Genomic DNA, 21,858 nt, shown 5'->3' with positions numbered 1-21,858 from the left:
TTTAATTTTTCCTTCATTAATCCATTACCAAAATAAAAAGTAACGCTTAATTAAATGTTATAATTTATTTTAGAAAAAAAATCGTCAACAAAATAAGATACATTTCGCATAAAATATGATTAGCAATTAAGCGCAAAAATTTCAAATATATGATTGCTTAACAAATATATACTAAAATTATACACATTCACATCTTTAAAGATGTTAAAATAAAAACAAGAAACAAAAGTAACCCAACAAAATAAAACAAAAATTAAAGAGAAAATTGTTTTTTCCCCTTCACATCCATTTCAACAAACACATGAACAATTTCATAATTTCAAAACATAACTGCATATAAATTTTGTTTCTGTCAATGTTGAAAAAAAATGTGTTTTTAACAGTTTACAATATACATGTAGTAAAAAAAAATCCCACCATTCAGATCAATTAATTCGATATTGTTTTTTGACCTTGATCAGTATTGCTCATTTACATATTTCCATGGCAATAACAGTTGTTGATTCTAAGTAATTATATTGTTTCGTTGTATATCATGTATAATACAAAGATAACAAAGGTTAAAGAGGATATGGGAAATAAGTTATAATGGTGAAATCCAGAAACTGATCAATTTCAACACTCCTTGTGCTCCTCCACCCAGCGATTCATGAACACCAAAATTAAAAAATAACTTTCGACAATTCTATGCCCATATCAATTAGTGCTTTAAAATCTGTCCTTAATTGATATGAATTTCTTATATTGCCAGCGACCTTCAATCCTATCATAATTTTCATTTTTTCCTCAGTAGTTCACTTTCACTCCCTGCACTGGAAGAGCTGCAATTACTGGTCTGGTCTGCTGGCTTTGCTGTTCCATCAGACCCCCCGACCTGAATTGTATCGGGAGAACTTGAGTCCTTTTTCTTGTAAATTTCCTATAAGCATGTAAAATATACCTAATTATATTCTCCATTACTATAGGTAAGTTTGGTCTGAAAATTTTCAAAACTAGTATTGTTTTCAACAGAGGCTGTGTTGGCAACATTTAAATGATGTCTTGTTAAGTTTTAGACTATCATTTAGTAAGGAACAATTCTATATTTTATTTTATTTTCCAGTGTTTTCCTGCATTTTCACACAGAGCTCTTTTTGTCAAGAAGATCAATAAGGTCTAAAATGGCCAAAACTATCCAGTTCTTTGTGGAGTTCAAGTTAATTTAAGAAAGTTTATACTATTGTATGAAATATCATCAATATTATAATATAACAAATTAACAATCATAACAGAAATCACTGCAGAAAAATTTTTTAAACGGAAAACATAATCATTTGAATTTTCAATCATCAGATAATAATAAATTTGAATAATTCACCTGTTTTGTGACACCAGACCAAAGGGCACCTGCTTCACCTCGGATACAACCAATCACAAACGTTGTTATAAGAGTAAATGGCACGAGATACAGCAAAGCTGGTTGGCCCTTTTCCATCAAATACAGGGCACAAAATGTTGCAATAAGTCCTAGACCATATGCTGTAATGTAAACGATTTGTTCTTTTGATTTATAGGTGATTTTGGTTACAATGCCTGTTTTGATTAACTTAATAATTAATTATATAATTAATTAATGTAATCTGGGACAAAACCTGGAATGCTGTATATAAAGCTTACACTGCTCTTGTTTCTGTTATACTTGTATAACATAGGTTGAAATTAGATTCATTCTTTAAAACATTAAAAAAAAAACCAACTTATAACTTAAGTTTCTACTGGTCGGCTGACCTGACAGAAACTTTGTCTCAGTCACTGAGTAAACTTGAATAGTCCAATCCACACTTTACAAAAGTTGTTTCCCTTTGCGGCATCAACCTAAGGGAAAAAACCAACTTTCTCCTTCTTTATGCAACCAAATACTTGGGTGTCCTGTGATGAAATCCCTCTGAATTAAATTTATTCCTTCGATCTGTGGGTTGCCCCATCCTGGGGCAATTAAAATATACAAAGAAAACAGACTTTTAACTTCAAATGACTGAGTACCAAACCTCTAAACTGCAAAGGCTATTGTGAGAAATCTATAAGTTTTGCCCCAAAGATGGCGGCCAAGGGACATAACTTTTGTAAAGTGTGGATTGATCTATTTAAAGGGTTATGAAAATGAAAGTTGTGAAATGAATCAGAGAAAAGGATGAGAGAGCGTTGTTAAATCAAAGCTTTAATTAAATACGTGTGGTAGAACAGATTTTTTAGTTTATAGGTCAATGCTTTAAAACGTTTAATCAATCTGTTACACAAAACGGCTGTCTTATGGATTTCCTTCCTGCTTGGTTACACAGGTCAAACTGACCTATCACAGTCGATTATCAGAACAGGGGATGAGAGAGTGTTGTTAAATCAAGGCTTTCATTTAAATTACTGTAAAACTAGCCTCACAGTAGTGAATCAGAGAAGGGGATGAGAGAGCGTTGTTAAATCAAAGCTTTAAATAAATAACATGTAAAACTGACCTATCACAGTCGATAATCAAAACAGTGGATGAGAGAGCATTGTTAAATCAAGACTTTCATTTAAATTACTGTAAAACTTACCTATCACAGTAGATACAAAGTATAGACATCTGCCCCCGGTCCTGACATCAAACCTGTAGTTGTACGACACCAGTAACCCTGTAAACAGTCAGTGCTCCATATTATCTGTCGACGGTGTTACAATTGTATATACATGTACCGTCAAACTTGGGAAACAACTAATTTGGTAGGGTGAAGGAGGGCTTTTGTAAAAGGATTCCTATTAACGGATTTTATTTTGCCATATAACAAATGGTTCTCAGTTAGGAAAATATCTCTACAACTTAGTTTACTCAACTTTATTTGAGATATATCTTTTTCTATAATTGTAAGCAATTTGTATGATATGATAAACCTATAATGTTGAATAATGTTTTAAGTATTACAAAATTATACCAATAAATTGATTTCAGTTCATTGGCATAATAGAGAAGATTTAAACTTTAATATATAGAACAATTTTAACAAGCGCTTGGACTTTGGTTACTTGGTGTCAAACAGCATTGTGAAGTAGGACTGTCTATTTCATTGCTGGCCACTCAGTCATGGCTCTTTGAAATCAACAAGATTTGTCTGGCTTTTGAGCTAAAACTACACAGTTGGTGTATATTTCACTTGAAGCCAGCATCATTTTCAACTTGTTTGATGCAAGAAATAAATAGTTATGTCATACTGAAAGTCCAAGGTCTTGTTAAAATGGTTCTACTACTAATTGTAACAACACATGTGATCAACATTTTAAAAATATGTATAAGGCTAAAAAAATTAATATTTAGATTCTCATCCTGAGTGGTGGGCCAGTTTTAGAGGGGCGGGCCGGGATGAGAATCTAAAAATTAATTCTATGTGGCCTAATGTACATATCTGGAAAGATAAAGATGTACTATACAGTGCATTAATAAGTTGTTTAAAACAAGAAAAAAACCCATAATATATTTAGAATATTAATTGAATTCAAATTAGTTTTTGATTAACTTGCAGTTTGACTGATAGAATGATTGATGGGCAAGTAGAAATTGCAAGGATTCACATAAAAAAAAATAACATTGCTCAATTTTTCTGGGTTTAGGAATAGATCTCTTAAGATAGTTCACAGTTGTCACAGGGTGTCATAATTACCTGGGACTATGATGTCACCAAACCCCAGCAAGGAGTAGGGCAGGCCGCACACCTTCAAAGGGGAGCTGCCAAGGCGTGGGACCTTGAACACCATGGGGATCTGTTCCCCTGACGACGACCCCGATGACCCTCCGGTGGCAACCTTCACCATGATGCTTTCCCCTGACTGAAAATTGTACAGCATAAATAAACAGATGTCAACACAGAAATCAATTAAATTGATTTTGTTACTATTTAGTTTTTCAAATGCAGGTCATTCTTGGTGTTTTATTTATGCTACAGTATTTTTTTCTTTGCAAAGACCAATATATAAATTTTCAACTGTCTTTGTCTGTGATAACATTACAAATCAATTTTGAATCTTAAAACCCAATAACTTTATAAAACATGAGTGACACAAAATGGGCGCGACTTATAGCATAACCTAAACACGGTATTGGCTGTGCCGCGTAGTAATACATAGCATGTGCTACATATGAAATAGTGGTTTTAAAATAATGTTGTTTTATAAAGTGTACAAATTGGAAATCAAAGTACTGAAGAACTGACGGGAGTTGATTTTGTCAATGTTTATTTATTTTAAAATCAATGATGTGTTATTTTGCATGACAAGTACATGTAGTTTCTAATTTGAATTACGCACATTTTTGTAATTATATGAATTTTTGGACTTTTTCGACAAAAATGTCGAGAAACCCCCATATGAATCATGTTAAATAATATTTAAAGATAAAATAATGTTGTTTTATAAAGTGTACAAATTGGAAATCAAAGTACTGAAGAACTGACGGGAGTTGATTTTGTCAATGTTTATTTATTTTAAAATCAATGATGTGTTATTTTGCATGACAAGTACATGTAGTTTCTAATTTGAATTACGCACATTTTTGTAATTATATGAATTTTTGGACTTTTTCGACAAAAATGTCGAGAAACCCCCATATGAATCATGTTAAATAATATTTAAAGATAAAATTAATTCAATCAAACTATGTATCAGTAATAGAAATATTTCTTGAAAATTGTATGGATCCAAGCAATATTGAACTCTAGTCTCGTTAAACCAAACGCTCGGCTGACACCGTAAATCTCCGACAAAGATTTACGGAGACAGCCGAACGTCGAGTTGAACGAGACTATATTGAACTCTGGCGTAGGAATACATGCATACGACTACAAAAAATATTTAAATTGTTCGTACCATTTAAAATCTGACTATTTTCAAGGTATTTATAAATAAGTTTCCTTGAAAAACAATGCTTTAGCATGCATTACATCGAATTTATCAATTATTTTTAAGAACTAAGTCTTGTCAGCAGCAATGATTTGTGCTGAGGTCCAAACACTGTTTCACTTTCGGTTTGTCTGAGTAACTGCATAGGAGAGTTGATTAAAATCAACTCCCAATAATATAAATATAAGTAATAGGGAATCATTTTTTGAATATTTAGAGGTGATAATTTCGGTGGGAGCATGGTCAAATCTATTATAAATTATTATAAATTATTGGATTTAACCACGCCCCGACCAAAATTATCACCTCATAATATTCAAAAAATGATTCCTTACTTCTTAATTAAGTACATAGCAGGTTTCACTGTTGTGCATTAGACATTTGTCTGCCACAAAACATCTTATGATAAAACTTCCAGAAACAAGTGTTTAGATTGTGTCTCAGTAGCTTTAAAGTAAAATATAGTATAATATAGTATATATGATAAAATGTCAATTTACATATAACTGTGTGCATGTATTAATCATAAAATCTAATTTTTGTGTGCAATGTATAATTCCTCTCTCTCTCTCTCTCTTCTCTCTCTCTCTCTCTGACATAGTATTCTTACAGAGGTAATGTACTCTCTATTTCTTTCTTTTCTCTCTCTCTGACACAGTATACTTACAGAGGTAATCTATACTCTCTCTCTTTCTCTGTCTGTCTCTCTCTCTTTCTCTGTCTGTCTGTTTCTGTCTCTCTCTCTCTCTCTCTCTCTCTGACATGGTATACTTACAGAGGTAATGTACTCTCTCTGTCTGTCTCTCTCTCTCTCTCTCTCTCTCTCTCTGTGTAACACAGTATACTTACAGAGGTAATGTACGGGGTGATGAACACAAAGAAGATGTCATAGAAGAAGAGTAGCACCATTAACACAACACAGATCTGTAGACAGGGGAACAATCAACATCAATATATTTACAACAATATCATGTTTATCTCATCAATATAAATAAATAGCCTTAAATCCTTGGATTATATATACCGTACATTAATTTTTTTGGTGTGTCACAAATTTTGCAAAAATGGGGAAAATCTGTAACATTTATAATAATTTTTATGTGTCAATCATTTTTTGCGATCTAAAAAGTTTTTTAAAGAAAATGTTAACGGATATAATTTATGCGTTATCGATTATTTGCAATTTAAAAGAGATCAAGGAAAAAACGAAAATTAGATCATCTAGATAATAACCGGATATTCTGTATTTTAGATTTATCAACAGACAAAATTATGCATTAAAACTGCAGATAAAAAAAATGATTTCTGACCAATATCTTGTATGACGCCTATGGCAACTTCCCCAACTTGAGACCAATATTATATACAACTCTTACATGTACTTCTTTTATATGAAATCTTTTGGTATTTTTGCGAGAAATTTTATAGGCACAAAATTTTACATCTTATCACAAAATGATTTGAAGGGCACCGATATGTTCCTTTGTAAGTAGTTTATCAAGTGAAACTGCCACTTTAAATGGGTGTAACACGTCAATACTGGTGTTCCTTCATAGTAAGCTTTACAGCATTATAATAGTACGTTTTACAGCATTACAGAATGAAAACAGTTTTTTTTCTTTAAACTCACCTTTAGGTTTGGCAGTTTCAAAGTTTTTAAGATGTTTATGCAAAAAGCTGTCCCCAAAATGTCCTGTATAACCCATGCATAGCTGTAAATCAGTAATTGATAATTATTAATAATAAAGTTATAATCTTTTTTAAACTCAGAAAGAGAATTGTATCCCTCATCATTCACCATGTAAGACAAATAGCAATGAAATTATTTCAGAGCAAACGTTTTCTAGATGTAACAGCAAGTTCAGTTGTTATAATTTTAAAGAGAAAAGTACACAATGTAAAATGAAATGAAATAATGCTACCTTTCATTTCTCTGAACCCCCCAAAATATCGCGACCCCCATACACAGGAGTCCCAGGAGGATGTTCCTGTACAGGGGCCGGTGGCTCAGGATCGGAATTCTGTTCTCTGGAAACCTGTAACCATGGCAACACAATTTATTTATAATAGTGAGGACTTAATTCAAAAAAGCGCTGATGTGAAAGCCTAATACAATGAATTTTGATTTTATTGCAAACAGGTAGTAGATCACTGTGTGTGAGTTTTCTTCAAAAGTACATGTATGTTTAATTTTTAACACCAGTGACATTAAGATATGATAGAAACATGCCTACTCAATTTAACATGAAATCAATGCTAATAAATTTTTTTTGCTGATATATTCATCCGCTTTGGAATTTCAATTTTATTGACAGAAAGATAGTTGATAATTTTTTTATCACTTCACCGATTATATACAGCTGTATGAGTTGTCGACCTTTGTTCTCTGCACACAGCAATGATCATCTAAATACTGTAGATTCCTAATTAAATGCAAGGAATTCATTTCGGCGTAAAATCGCGGGAAGCAACCTTCATTAATTTTAAAATCTCGCATTTATTTTTTTGACAGTTTTGAGCTACAGGAGATTTTAACAAAAAATTTGTGATCGCTAATTCGCTATTTTATATTCTCGCATTTTGATACAAAACAGTGGTACTGTGGAATTAAGGACTTGCATAAATAAAGAAATTTACAGTAGCTTCTGATTTGATTGCTGATTTTACTGGTTTTAAAAACATGATAATGTTTATTTTTTCAAGATATGAACTTCAATAAAGTAAATAAAATTTCACTGGGATATGAACTTTATAACCTTTGATAATTTGTATAGATATGGATCTTGTCCGAAGAACCTTTAACACTTTCAATAAACAAATAAAATCAATGTCTGAACTTTGTAATCACCTGCTTGTCCATGGAATCCTGTCCCAGAGAGGTTCCAGACAGGAGTAGAGACCAACTGTCCCCGCGAGGCAGAACATTCCAATAACCACGTATACTGCAATAGAATGAACCTCGCTATAGTATACACAATAGTCTCTACATAGTAACGGTAATATAACAATAGAATGAACCTCGCTATAGTATACACAATAGACTCTACATAGTTACTGTAATATAACAATAGAATGAACCTCGCTATAGTATACAAAATAGAATCTTCATAGTTACGGTAATATAACAATAAAATGAACCTCGCTATAGTATACACATTAGAATCTTCATAGTTACAGTAATATAACAATAGAATGAACCTCGCTATAGTATATACAATAGAATCTTCATAGTTACGGTAATATAACAATAGAATGAACCTCGCTATAGTATTTACAATAGAATCTTCATAGTTACAGTAATATAACAATAGAATGAACCTCGCTATAGTATATACAATAGACTCTGTATAGTTACGGTAATATAACAATAGAATGAACCTCGCTATAGTATATACAATAGAATCTTCATAGTTACAGTAATATAACAATAGAATGAACCTCGTTATAGTATATACAATAGACTCTGTATAGTTACGGTAATATAACAATAGAATGAACCTCGCTTTAGTATATACAATAGACTCTGTATAGTTACGGTAATATAACAATAGAATGAACCTCGCTATAGTATATACAATAGACTCTTCATAGTCAGGTAATATAACAATAGAATGAACCTCGCTATAGTATAAACAATAGACTCTGTATAGTTACAGTAATATAACAATAGAATGAACCTCGCTATAGTATATACAATAGACTCTGTATAGTTACGGTAATAAAACAATAGAATGAACCTCGCTATAGTATATACAATAGACTCTTCATAGTTACAGTAATATAACAAAAGAATGAACCTCGCTATAGTATATACAATAGACTCTGTATAGTTACGGTAATATAACAATAGAATGAACCTCGCTATAGTATATACAATAGACTCTGTATAGTTACGGTAATATAACAATAGAATGAACCTCGCTATAGTATAAACAATAGACTCTGTATAGTTACAGTAATAAAACAATAGAATGAACCTCACTATAGTATATACAATAGACTCTACATAGTTACGGTAATATAACAATAGAATGAACCTCGCTATAGTATACACAATAGACTCTGTATAGTTACGGTAATATAACAATAGAATGAACCTCGCTATAGTATACACAATAGACTCTTCATAGTCAGGTAATATAACAATAGAATGAACCTCACTATAGTATACACAATAGACTATGTATAATTACGGTAATATAACAATAGAATGAACCTCGCTATAGTATACAAAATAGACTCTGTATAGTTACGGTAATATAACAATAGAATGAACCTCGCTATAGTATAAACAATAGAATCTGTATAGTTACAGTAATATAACAATAGAATGAACCTCACTATAGTATATACAATAGACTCTTCATAGTCAGGTAATATAACAATAGAATGAACCTCGCTATAGTATACACAATAGACTCTGTATAGTTACGGTAATATAACAATAGAATGAACCTCGCTATAGTATATACAATAGAATCTTCATAGTCGGGTAATATAACAATAGAATGAACCTCGCTATAGTATACACAATAGACTCTGTATAGTTACGGTAATATAACAATAGAATGAACCTCGCTATAGTATACAAAATAGACTCTGTATAGTTACGGTAATATAACAATAGAATGAACCTCACTATAGTATAAACAATAGACTCTGTATAGTTACGGTAATATAACAATAGAATGAACCTCGCTATAGTATAAACAATAGACTCTGTATAGTTACAGTAATATAACAATAGAATGAACCTCGCTATAGTATATACAATAGACTCTGTATAGTTACGGTAATAAAACAATAGAATGAACCTCGCTATAGTATATACAATAGACTCTTCATAGTTACAGTAATATAACAATAGAATGAAGCTCGCTATAGTATAAACAATAGACTCTGTATAGTTACGGTAATATAACAATAGAATGAACCTCGCTATAGTATAAACAATAGACTCTGTATAGTTACGGTAATATAACAATAGAATGAACCTCGCGATAGTATACACAATAGACTCTGTATAGTTACAGTAATATAACAATAGAATGAACCTCGCTATAGTATATACAATAGACTCTTCATAGTCAGGTAATATAACAATAGAATGAACCTCGCTATAGTATAAACAATAGAATCTGTATAGTTACGGTAATATAACAATAGAATGAACCTCGCTATAGTATATACAATAGACTCTTCATAGTCAGGTAATATAACAATAGAATGAACCTCGCTATAGTATATACAATAGACTCTTCATAGTTATGGTAATATAACAATAGAATGAACCTCGCTATAGTATATACAATAGAATCTTCATAGTTACTGTAATATAACAATAGAATGAACCTCGCTATAGTATATACAATAGACTCTGTATAGTTACGGTAATATAACAATAGAATGAACCTCGCTTTAGTATATACAATAGACTCTTCATAGTTATGGTAATATAACAATAGAATGAACCTCGCTATAGTATAAACAATAGAATCTTCATAGTTACTGTAATATAACAATAGAATGAACCTCGCTATAGTATATACAATAGACTCTGTATAGTTACGGTAATATAACAATAGAATGAACCTCGCTATAGTATATACAATAGAATCTTCATAGTTACAGTAATATAACAATAGAATGAACCTCGCTATAGCATAAACAATAGACTCTACATAGTTACTGTAATATAACAATAGAATGAACCTCGCTATAGTATATACAATAGACTCTACATAGTTACGGTAATATAACAATAGAATGAACCTCGCTATAATATACACAATAGAATCTTCATAGTTACAGTAATATAACAATAGAATGAACCTCGCTATAGTATATACAATAGACTCTTCATAGTTATGGAAATATAACAATAGAATGAACCTCGCTATAGTATATACAATAGACTCTACATAGTAAATATAACAAATGACCGGCCCTCCCCGCGAGGTAGATAAATCTGACCACTATATATACTGTAATATAATCCACATTTCTATAGTATATACAATAGACTCTACACATAGTGAATATAACATGGGACATATCAACTGTTCCCACAAGATAGAGAAGGCCCATACCATGTGTACTGTAGCAGAATCAAGTTGATTATAGTGAACATAAACATGATAAAACCTCTCTATAGTGAATATATTAAAACATGATAAAACTTTTCTATAGTGAACATAAACATGATAAAACCTCTCTATAGTGAATATATTAAAACATGATAAAACCTCTCTATAGTGAACATAAACATGATAAAACCTCTCTAAAGTGAATATATCAAAACATGATAAAACCTCTCTATAGTGAATATAAACATGATAAAACCTCTCTATAGTGAATATATATAAACATGATAAAACCTCTCTACAGTGAATATAAACATGATTAAACCTCTCTATAGTGGATATATACAAGATATGTTCTACCCATCCCCACCAAACAGAAAAGTTGTTTACCATGTACATACTCTAGTAGATAAATATCTCCAAAGTCTGAATGATGAATAATGAATTAAACAAGTGAAAAACTGTCAATGTGACAGCAAACGTGGTTTTCTTTTATGTGAACTGTATCCATAATCCATGTCAACCCATATCCAGTGAAATGGAGAACCCTATATGTAACATTTTGCCAAAAAATAACTAAGTTCAAAAGCTGGAATTTTTTTCATAAATTATCAGAAATCAAAATTCTAGCATTATGCACACCTCTGATATATGTACAATTGATCTGCAAAAGAGCAACTTCCTATCTTGAGAACTGTAGGAGGAGTTATCCGTACAATGAGGGTACCCTATATGCAATATTTTGCCAAAAAATGACTAAGTTCAAAAGCCAGTATTTTTTTCATAAATTATCAGAAATCAAAATCCTAGCAATGTGCACACCTCTGATATATGTACAATTGATCTGCAAAAGAACATCTTCCTATCTTGAGAACTGTAGGAGGAGTTATCCGTACAATGAGGGTACCCTATATGCAATATTTTGCCAAAAAATGATTAAGTTCAAAAGCTAGTATTTTTTCGATAAATTATCGGAAATCAAAATCCTTGCAATATGCACACCTCTGATATATGTTCAATTGATCTGCAAAAGAACAACTTCTTATCTTGAAAACTGTAGGAGGGGTTATCCGTACAATGAGGGTACCCTATATGCAATATTTTGCCAAAAAATGACTAACTTCAAAAGCTGGTATTTTTTCAATAAATTATCGAAGATCGAAATCCTAGCAATATGCACACCTCTGATATATGTACAATTAATCTGCAAAAGAACAACTTTCTATCTTGAAAACTGTAGGAGGAGTTATCCGTAAAATGAGGGTACCCTTTTGGCAGCCGCCCGCCCACCATTTTCACCATTTTAATAACCGGATTTTTCCGTCGGAAAACCCGGTTAAAAACCTCTCTATAGCAAAATTGACAAGAACCCCACAATCACCGCTAGAAAGAAAGGTCCGATTAGCACGTACATGTACACTGGCATAGAATCAACCTCTCTAACGTGAATTTGAAGCATCTCTATGGTGAGTATATAGCCTGTCTCTATAGTAAATATATCAACAAGTGAATAACAGCAACTTTGAGGTAAGTCCCATAACCTTGTAAACTGAAACAAAATAAACCTCTCTATATTAGATAAAACAAAAGACCAGCTGTACCAGCAAGGCTGAAAAAAAAAAAATATCATGAATACTGAAACAAAATATACCTCTCTATTGTAAAATATCGTTGACAAACCTTTTTATATTGAAAAAAGAACACCATACAGTGAATATAAAACCTCTCTTAAATAATGAAAAACCTTTATAGAGTGAATTGTGTTAAAATATAAAACCTCTCTATTAGCTTTACCTGTAGATTTCTATACATGTATACATCACTATAACATTCTGTACATGTAGACACCTACCTAGATACTCGTAGAAGAAGTAGAGGAGGACAAGGAAGGCACACACCATGATGAAGAAGATGATGACCTTGGGAATGGTAATGTCTAGATCTTCATCATCTTTAGCATCATCGCTCCTGTCATCTTCACCAGACCTGGTAGATTTCTTGGATGAAGACTTTGGTTTCCTTGCACTGTGACCAAAATATTCGTACATATTAAAATGCTTCAAATTCAACAAAATGTGTATATCAGCATAAATTTTCATACCCCCACCCATCCATACAATACTCAGTTAGCTTGCCTACTGTATACAGTAAAACTCGTTTAGTACGAACATGGATATTGCGAATTCACGGATATAGCAAAGTCATCTTGGATCCCCAGCTATGTAAATTTAATGAATTTCTTATACGGTTATAACGAATAACGGATATAACGAAGTAATTTCTTAGGTCCCAGTGACTTCGTTATAACCGAGTTTTGCTGTAATGCAGAGTTATCTGCTAGACTTCAATTCAAAACTCAGTTACACCCCTAACAGTTCAATACCCACTACACAAAGTATAAAACTACCACCCCCCCCACCCCACCCCCACCACTACACTGCTACTCACCCCGTAGACTGTACTGGTCCCCGCCCAGTACCTAGAATTCTCATTGGCCCCCACCCCAAACAGATACTGACCCCTTGGCTGTATAATTCTATCCCCCCAAACCCACCCACCCCCAACACTACACATATTCTCATCCCTGGGCTGTGCTTGTCCCTGCCAGGTATTCTCCTTGGCCCCCACCACAATACTGCACAGATACTCACCCGTAGACTGTGCTAGTCCCCGCCCAGTATCCCCCCCCCCAAACACTATACAGATACTCACCCCTGGGCTGTGCTTGTCCCCGCCCAGTACCCCCCCCCCCCCCAACACTACATAGATACTCACCCCTCGACTGAGCTGGTCCCCGCCCAGTATCCCCCCCCCAAACACTATACAGATACTCACCCCTGGACTGAGCTTGTCCCCGCCCAATATCCCCCCACACTGATACAGAACATGGCCAGCAGGAAGATAACGATGGTGCACGGGTCAAATCTGGAGGTCTTCGGAGATATCATAATGACATCAATAGAAGGGCCCTCTCGCTGAACAGAAAACAAATGCTGATGTGATAGGTACATATATTAATCGTAATATGTATAAATCTTGAACATTACCTCAGGCGTTGTGGAACTCAAATAGCATATTACATATTTTTATCAATAAGACTCTAAGATAAAATTTGAACTTTTTATCATTCTAAATATCAATTACTAAACAGAATTTTTTAAATCAATTTCAATAATTTCAAACACATCCCTGGAGCAGCAAATAAAACATCTTTTAAATTAATTAAAGTGAATCAAAATGAAAAAATTTTGAAATTTTTTAAAGTGGTTAATTAAAAATTTAAGATTTAATCAAGGTGATTGGATATTAAAGAAAATTTTGAAATTTTTTCGTGATGCTGTATGGAGGCTATACCAGTATGTCAGCGTAGTCCGTCTCCGAGATACTGGCTACTATGACCTTGACCGTGTCGTAGTCCGATGTCTGATTGGCTCGAGGATACACCTGAAATCAACAACATTGGCACACATGTGACGGCTGCCCTTTAATTTAGCATAAAGAGCGAGGAAACTATTGGAAGAACTGATTTAATATTTCTTTCCGTTTGAATCACCTAGCTCTGTGGGTAGGGGTATGCATAGCCAGATTCTCCAATCTGATGTGCCCCATTATTTATTAAGAAAGTACTCGTACTCAGTGGTATATGCAATTCACAATCATTTATCTCTTGTGAATAGATAATTTGCTTTCAACATGTTAAATTTCAAAATCGAAAAGATCAAAATACGTCATTTCTCTTTTCTTCAATAGAAAACATTTAACTAGACTAGGTACCCTGTCACCTGCTAGCCTCCCCTACAATACACATACAGTACCGATTAGACCCAACCTAACACCAGAGTAAACCCCAACTAAACCCTGGATTTACTTTTGGGGTTTACTTGGGGTTTACTCTGGGTTTACTTTTTGAAACTTTGGGTCCACTCGGGGTTTACTTTGGGTTTACTTACTTTGAGTAAACCCAGAAAGTAAACCCAGGGTTGGGGTTTACTTTCTGCTAGGTTGGGTCTGATCGGTATTGTACCTTCTTGGCAGCATTAAAGATTGTAGCAGCTAGCCTAGCTAGCCTACTACGTTAGATAGCTAGGTTGTATCTAACACACCGAGTGAATTATTTCTTGTTAATACTATGCTAGCTTATATTTCAAGATATTTCAAGATCACAGCAGCTAGGTAGAGCTAGGTAGCTGCTTTGATCTTAGGTTAATGCATACTGAGTACTCTGTGTCACAGGTAATCTAGTACCCTGGCAACACTTTTATGTCACCTGGTACCCTATCTTCTGTGTGGACACGATCAGTATCCCGGCCGCTGTGCCCCATAATTTATCAAGAAATAACACATACTCAGTGATATACCCAATACAAGACCATTCATCTCTTGTGAATAGATAACTTGCTTTCAACATGTTGAATTTATTAAGTATGTTTGATAACAAGAAGACTCCTTCCTTAATGCTTGTTAATTCAATGCTAGCTTTTTGTTGAAAGTCACAGCAGCTAGGTAGAGCTAGGTAGCTGCTACAACCTTAGGTTAATGCATACTGAGTATTCTGTGTCACAGGTAATCTAGTACCCTGGCCACACTTTTATGTCAACTGGTACCCTACCTTCTGTGTGGACACGATCAGTATCCCGGCCGCTCCGTATCTCTGGGCCATCATGGCTTTCTCGGAGAACGTACAGACTCCGCGGGCCACGCCCACAACGCTGTCCTTGACATTTGTGTCGTTGGTGTAGGCAGAGCTGTTGAAGCAGCCATGATCCGAGGAAAGGTCAACCAGGCTATTGACCATCTGTAAAACGATAAAATGATGAAGAAACAAGCTCAAAAAAAGGCTCATTATGCTAGCAGATCAATCAATTTACTATACTGGGATCTCTTTTACTATAATTTCATAAAATGCTTAAATAGGCAAGTTTATTTATGTTCAAAAAGTATAAATAGCTGTAGACTTTCTTTGAAGTGAATGTGTAATGGGATGGGAGCAATAATGAGGGACCAGGTCAGGGCTGGGTTTAACAAAACAACTTATAACTTACTACAAAATTAATGAATGCTTATGAATCACAAACTTATAAATACATGTATTTGCATTTAATGGCTGTGAAATATAACTAAAGAAATCAATATTAAGGGTAAGGTAATGGTTTTATATAAATATTGTTCGTGAAAGATCATTCCATGATACTAAAAATATATACAAGCTAGTCATAATTTCTTTTTTTTAAAACACAGCCCATACCAGGATTCAGCTTACTACTGGTCTGACCAGCACAAACGATTTAAATTGCCTTGAACATATTTGATTGAAACAAGACAAAAGGATGGGAAACAAGTTCATAGACTCCATGTATAAGTGAACTCGCTGCCATACAAATAGTTATTTACACAATGATAGCATCCCAAAAAAAAATACATGTATAATTATGCTTTTTTAATAAAATTTTAACTAAGTCAAGCTCTTGGTCAACTTTTATTTTTTATTTTAAATTTTGCAAACAATTGTAAACACATTTTTTACCTTTGATTATAGAGAAGTATGACCTAGTCAGGAAAGTTTTCCTTATTTGGGGAAGAGGAGGGGGGTGTTAATGGGAGTCATGTATTTTTTTTCAAGAGGGAGGAAATAGCTCTAACTCTGTCTCTAGTAACACGGTTTCAACAGTTTATGAGTGGTTTAACTAAGTCAAGCTCTTGTTTAACTTTTATTTTTCATTCTAAATTTTGCAAACAATTGTAAACACATTTTTGAGAGTTGATTTTAATCAACTCTCCTATGCAGTTACTCTGACAAACCGAAAGTGAAACAGTGTTTGGACCAAAGCACAAATCATCGCCGCTGACAAGAATAAGTTCTTGAGAATAATTGATAAATTCGAAGTAATGTATGCTAAAGCATTGTTTTCCAAGGAAACATATTTATAAATACCTTGAAAATAGTAAGATTTTAAATGGTACGAACAATTTAGATATTTTTTGTAGTTGTATGTATTCCTACGCCAGATTGTTCAACTCGACGCTCGGCTGTCTCGGAGTCCGTAAATCTCTGACAAGTGGAGAGTCTCTCTTGCTTGTCGGGGATTAACGGCGACATCCGAGCGTTTGGTAGTTCAATATTGCATGAATCAATAAATTTTCCAGAAATATTTCTATCACTGATACATAGTTTGATTGAATTTATTCTATCTTTAAATATTACTCAACAAGATTCATATGGGGTTTTAACAACATTCTTGTCTCGAAAAAGTCAGAAAATTCATATTATAAAAATGTGCATAATTCAAATACAGATTAAAAACTACCTGAACTTGTTATGCAAAATAACATATCATTGATTTTAAAATAAATAAACATCGATAAAATCAACTCCCGTCAGTTCTTCGGTACTTTGATTTACCTTTGTTTATAGAGAAGTATGACCTAGTCAGGAAAGTTTTCCTTATTTGGGGAAGAGGAGGGGGTGTTAATGGGAGTCATATATTTTTTTTCAAGAGGGAGGAAATAGCTCTAACTCTGTCTCTAGTAACACGGTTTCAACAGTTTATGAGTGGTTTCAACATCACCTTTACTGTCAAGGAAGCAACGTGTGTTTAATGAGTTACACAAAAAGTTTGATTCTGTGTAAATATTTAACAAAGAAACCCAGATGACAATTTTATTTCATCTCTTTGTCAACTTAATCTGAGTTAAAAGAGAGGTTATGCTTTAAAGGGGGGGGGGGGGTCCACGGCTAATTATGGGTAATATATATATTACAGTAACGGTGTAGTTACCGTGTAAAGGACTATGTGCGGTTTTATGCATTTTTTGCCCCCAAAATTAAAGTTTTAGAAAGAGCTTTAAAAATAAGGCGAAAGATAGTTAAAATCATATTGGAAATAAATGTGTAAAAAGTTTCTACATTATGACGTCAATGTGGTGATAATCACCACATTGACGTCATAATGTAGAAATGACATCATGAAGTTTGTATTATTTTGATAAATTGATGTTTTGTAGCGAAATATGGTTTTTTCCTATGGTTTTTCGACTGGGAAACATCAAGCGCAGGCTTGCTCAAGTACCATATTTTAGTATAATGGGTATAACTATCTGAAGAAAAACATATGTAAAAATCGCACTTGAGCAGACCTGCGCTCTATACTTCCAAATGCAAAATATAGAGCAAAAATGAGAATATTTTCATTTGTTTGCAAAATTGCGGGAATTGGGCGATTTAGGTGACGCCATAGATAATCAGCGAATGACCAATGATGACTAAAATCATAATTAAAGTTATAGGCATATACAATGATTTGTGAAGATTTTATTTTTATATGCATATGATACTATTTAAAAATTGGTTGAAATCGGGGGCAGATATTTGACCATACTGCACATAGTCCTTTGATAAGTTTAAATGTTCTAGCGAACCCCCTCTCCATCATGTTTGATCTGCACGTAATTAAAGAGCAATCCCCTACACAGCGCTGTTAATGTTTACGCGGGGGTGTTAAGGAAGCATATGGGCAATTTAGCGTCTTATTTTGACTGTTATATTCAAAATCGTGAAATTAAATAACTATTTTAAATACGACCAAAAACTTAGTATTATCCTTTGAAAAAGATGTCAGTGCAATAAAATCGGGTAGTACATTACTGCCACATTGGTGCATTATCACGTGACAACTATAAATAGCTTACGTATATTCCTTAACATAAAATGAGATAGAACAACACTACCCCGCAGTTTCCAAAATAAAATAAACATACCAAGTGAAGGCAAAACATCTCAGTTTAATCAAAACTGCTGCTAGAATCCTATGTTTTTCTTAATTCAATAGTTATTCATCCGGTTCTCGTAAAACCTTCCCAACTTTAATAAAGTTTGTACGGAAAACGGCAAGTTGCATCAAAACAACACACAACATGGGATTCTAGCAGCACTTTTCAATTTAAGCATTGATCAAACTAACGATACATATAAAATTCCAAGTTCAATATATGCGGGGTAGTGTTGTTCTAGTCGGATTTTTATATCGTAAACAACGACAGAGGAAAGCCTGGTCGAGAAATAAAAGCAAATTTACATACCTTTTAGCGAATGATTGATAAAACTATTATCTCTCCCAGTATTCTTATGTTCCATTCTCAATAAATCACACCACAATATTTTATTAGAGTTCTTAGATTAGTTATATTTTGAATATGTTTACAATGCTTTCCGATCAAATTCACACGACATTCAACTTTTAGTCATGACGTCATCAATGTGTAAATCTACGTAATACAAACTAATTTCTGAAAAAAATATGACTTCAGTATTTTTATTTGATTTTGGTCTACGTTTCGTTGCTTAGATAATTGAATATGTACATAATAACTAAGATATGTGATTTCACGAAATTACATGTAACTCAGAATTCATATGCTTCCTTAACACCCCCGCGTACTTTGTGGTCGTCAGAAAGTACTGGAAATTTTAACTATAACGTCATACAAAACAACAAGTCGTCAAATATGCTAATAATTAAAATAATTTCCAATTCTTATGGGTGTGAATACATTAAACTACGTTAAAAATTACCTATGCCTGCAAATTTGAGGTCAAATAAGTCCAACAACGATAAATATAAAAAAATGATTGATGGTCGATGTGACGTCATTCTGTAAATTTTGAGAATCAGCATGGAGAGCTAAAACCTGTGTGAAAGAATCCTCAGCTTGTATAAATTCAAATGTGTTGTTTTGTGTAGAGAGAGGCAGATCAAACAATTTTTTAACATGGAAAAATGCATTTTATTAATGAACAGAATATTATAATCTTAAACACTTAGTGTTATACAAACTATCATTTTGCTTCATTTAATATCACATTTATATCATGATAAAATAACTTCATATAAATATTTTTTAATAATAGATGCATCGTTTTATGAACGTTTAAATCCGCTGATATTTTCATAGTAAGTCTAAACAGTGCTGTGTATTTAATACACATCAAACATTCTGCATGTATAATTTGTTGCGCAGCTTATTCAACAAAATGCAGTGTTTGGAATATATATACTTAAATTTACACATACTCGTAGACATACGTGTTTAAATACTTAGTCTTTCTTGTACTCTAGGTATGTTGTTATCATAATAACAAGATCTACAATCTAGTCAATTTCATGTTAATGAACTAAATGCCTCTAAGTTTAATATTTTCCACATATCAATATACATGTACATGTACAAGACTATCTCTCAGTATAATTATACACAAGTTTGGGTACTGTCTCTATCATACTGCTATAGTCTGTCCCGGGTTTTTTATTCCGAGATAAATTGACAATTGTCAATTTATATTAGAGAATTTTTTAGTAAATTGAATAGATTTTTAAGTTATCAAAAATTCCCAAGCAAAATAACAGTAATTTTGTCGCATAATTTACCTAATTGTCATGTACGAGCCGATTTTGAAAGTCTACGGGACTTTCCAATGTTAATTTCAGCCATTGATGCCAAGTGTACAAGGGAGTAGTTATTATTTTTTAATGCGCGTCAAAATATATATAATATCTATATATCAGAATATCTATTTACATGACTGGAAACTTACTGCCTTTGATTTCTCCTCTGGGAGGGGGTGGAACTGAGGATCAAAGCTGATACAGAAATGGTCGCCCCAGTCCGCCGTGTGGGTGGATGGTCTGGAGTAAATCACCCCATCCTCTCCAAGCACCTGTAAGAACACAGGAAGGGCAGTATTGTACAAGACAATTCATCGCTATAAGAGAGAGAGAGAGAGAGAGAGAGAGAGAGAGAGAGAGAGAGAGAGAGAGAGAGACAGAGATAGACAGAGACAGAGACAGAGAGAGAAAAGCTTTGTTTCAATTGTAAATATAATTTATTATGTAATAAATGTAATAAAATTTTTCAGTAAGTACATACGTTAAGTTATTGTGACAATCAATTCAAGAGGCCATAAACAACTCCCACTTTTACCCGAAAAAAAATAAATGTATTACAGTTTTAGATCTTACCTTGTTGATTCTATTACAAAACACAACGATAAAAACAATGCATGGCACACACGTCCGTGTCATATTGTCGTGTTAGTGATATTCCCCAAAATAAAAACTTTCAACAACTTTCGTTTTCGGTGAGAAAGCGCACTGTTTTGTGGGAAATGTCCCGAGGTTTCCGAATCTGGCGGAATGCGCATGAACGGTGTCCGGTCACGTCGTACACAGACCAACTCGTATACAGGTCAACCCGTATACAAAAGAATGTGGGCGCTTAAGATGTAGATTCGGCAGGAATCTGGGCGCACAAGGAGAGTGAAAAATTCATCAATTAATTTTGAATATTTTTCGAATTATAACCGTTATTTGGTTTCTGTTGGATGTGGAATGAGTGGAAAAATATTTGAAATGCAAAAGGTTTTATTATAATATGGGTCTAAATATAGCAACACGATGCAATTCATGCAAAATCTTACTTATTTACAACTGTTTTTAAATGATTTTGTTGTCTCTGGGTCTTCTCTCCACAGATTTGAAACGTGTAAAGATAACATATTCCAACATTAAAAATGTCGCTTTTTAAAAAAAGATGGAGAGATGATCCAGAGATGACTAATTATGTACTTTTTCAAATTATTTTTGAAGGATAAAAAACTAAGTCTATTGATATGACAGTGTTGTTTCAAACAGTACTTTATAGAGCATATATTTACAAGTCTCGCATAGCTCAGTGGTTTCGTTCTGGATTATTGAATATATATACATTCAGTGTTTTGGGTTCAAATCCAACTGGTGGTCTTTTTAAAAAAAATTAAACTTTTTTGTTTTTGTTTGTTATTATAACATGATGTTGAATTATAATATATCGGTATATTTTA

General features: G+C 33.2%; 1 protein-coding gene across 1 annotated transcript; it reads right to left on the bottom strand.

The window, feature by feature from the left end:
* Positions 1 to 50: 50 nt before the first annotated feature.
* On the bottom strand, positions 51 to 21,158 carry LOC128171840 (signal peptide peptidase-like 2B). The gene is made up of 14 exons (XM_052837614.1): positions 20,999 to 21,158; positions 20,575 to 20,697; positions 15,595 to 15,780; positions 14,340 to 14,429; positions 13,821 to 13,960; positions 12,838 to 13,010; positions 7,751 to 7,844; positions 6,825 to 6,938; positions 6,533 to 6,614; positions 5,752 to 5,826; positions 3,669 to 3,834; positions 2,571 to 2,648; positions 1,358 to 1,518; positions 51 to 919 (listed from the first exon to the last, which is right to left on the bottom strand). Exons 1-14 carry the CDS (start codon positions 21,059 to 21,061, stop codon positions 776 to 778), a joined length of 1,689 nt encoding a protein of 562 aa, XP_052693574.1. The 5' UTR covers positions 21,062 to 21,158; the 3' UTR covers positions 51 to 775.
* Between the last annotated feature and the right edge of the window lie 700 nt (positions 21,159 to 21,858).

Source organism: Crassostrea angulata, chromosome 2 (genome assembly GCF_025612915.1).
Source record: "Crassostrea angulata isolate pt1a10 chromosome 2, ASM2561291v2, whole genome shotgun sequence".
In the NCBI taxonomy this organism is placed as follows: Eukaryota; Metazoa; Mollusca; class Bivalvia; order Ostreida; family Ostreidae; genus Magallana; species Magallana angulata.
This window is presented reverse-complemented; position numbering and strand designations above follow the sequence as displayed.

Coding starts and splice junctions, on each gene's coding strand:
- LOC128171840 (XM_052837614.1), bottom strand. CDS start 21,061: ATGACACGGACGTGTGTGCCATGCATTGTTTTTATCGTTGTGTTTTGT. Junction 6,615..6,824: donor GGGGTTCAGAGAAATGAAAG/GTAGCATTATTT, acceptor ACTGATTTACAG/CTATGCATGGGTTATACAGG. Junction 920..1,357: donor GGTCTGGTGTCACAAAACAG/GTGAATTATTCA, acceptor ACATGCTTATAG/GAAATTTACAAGAAAAAGGA.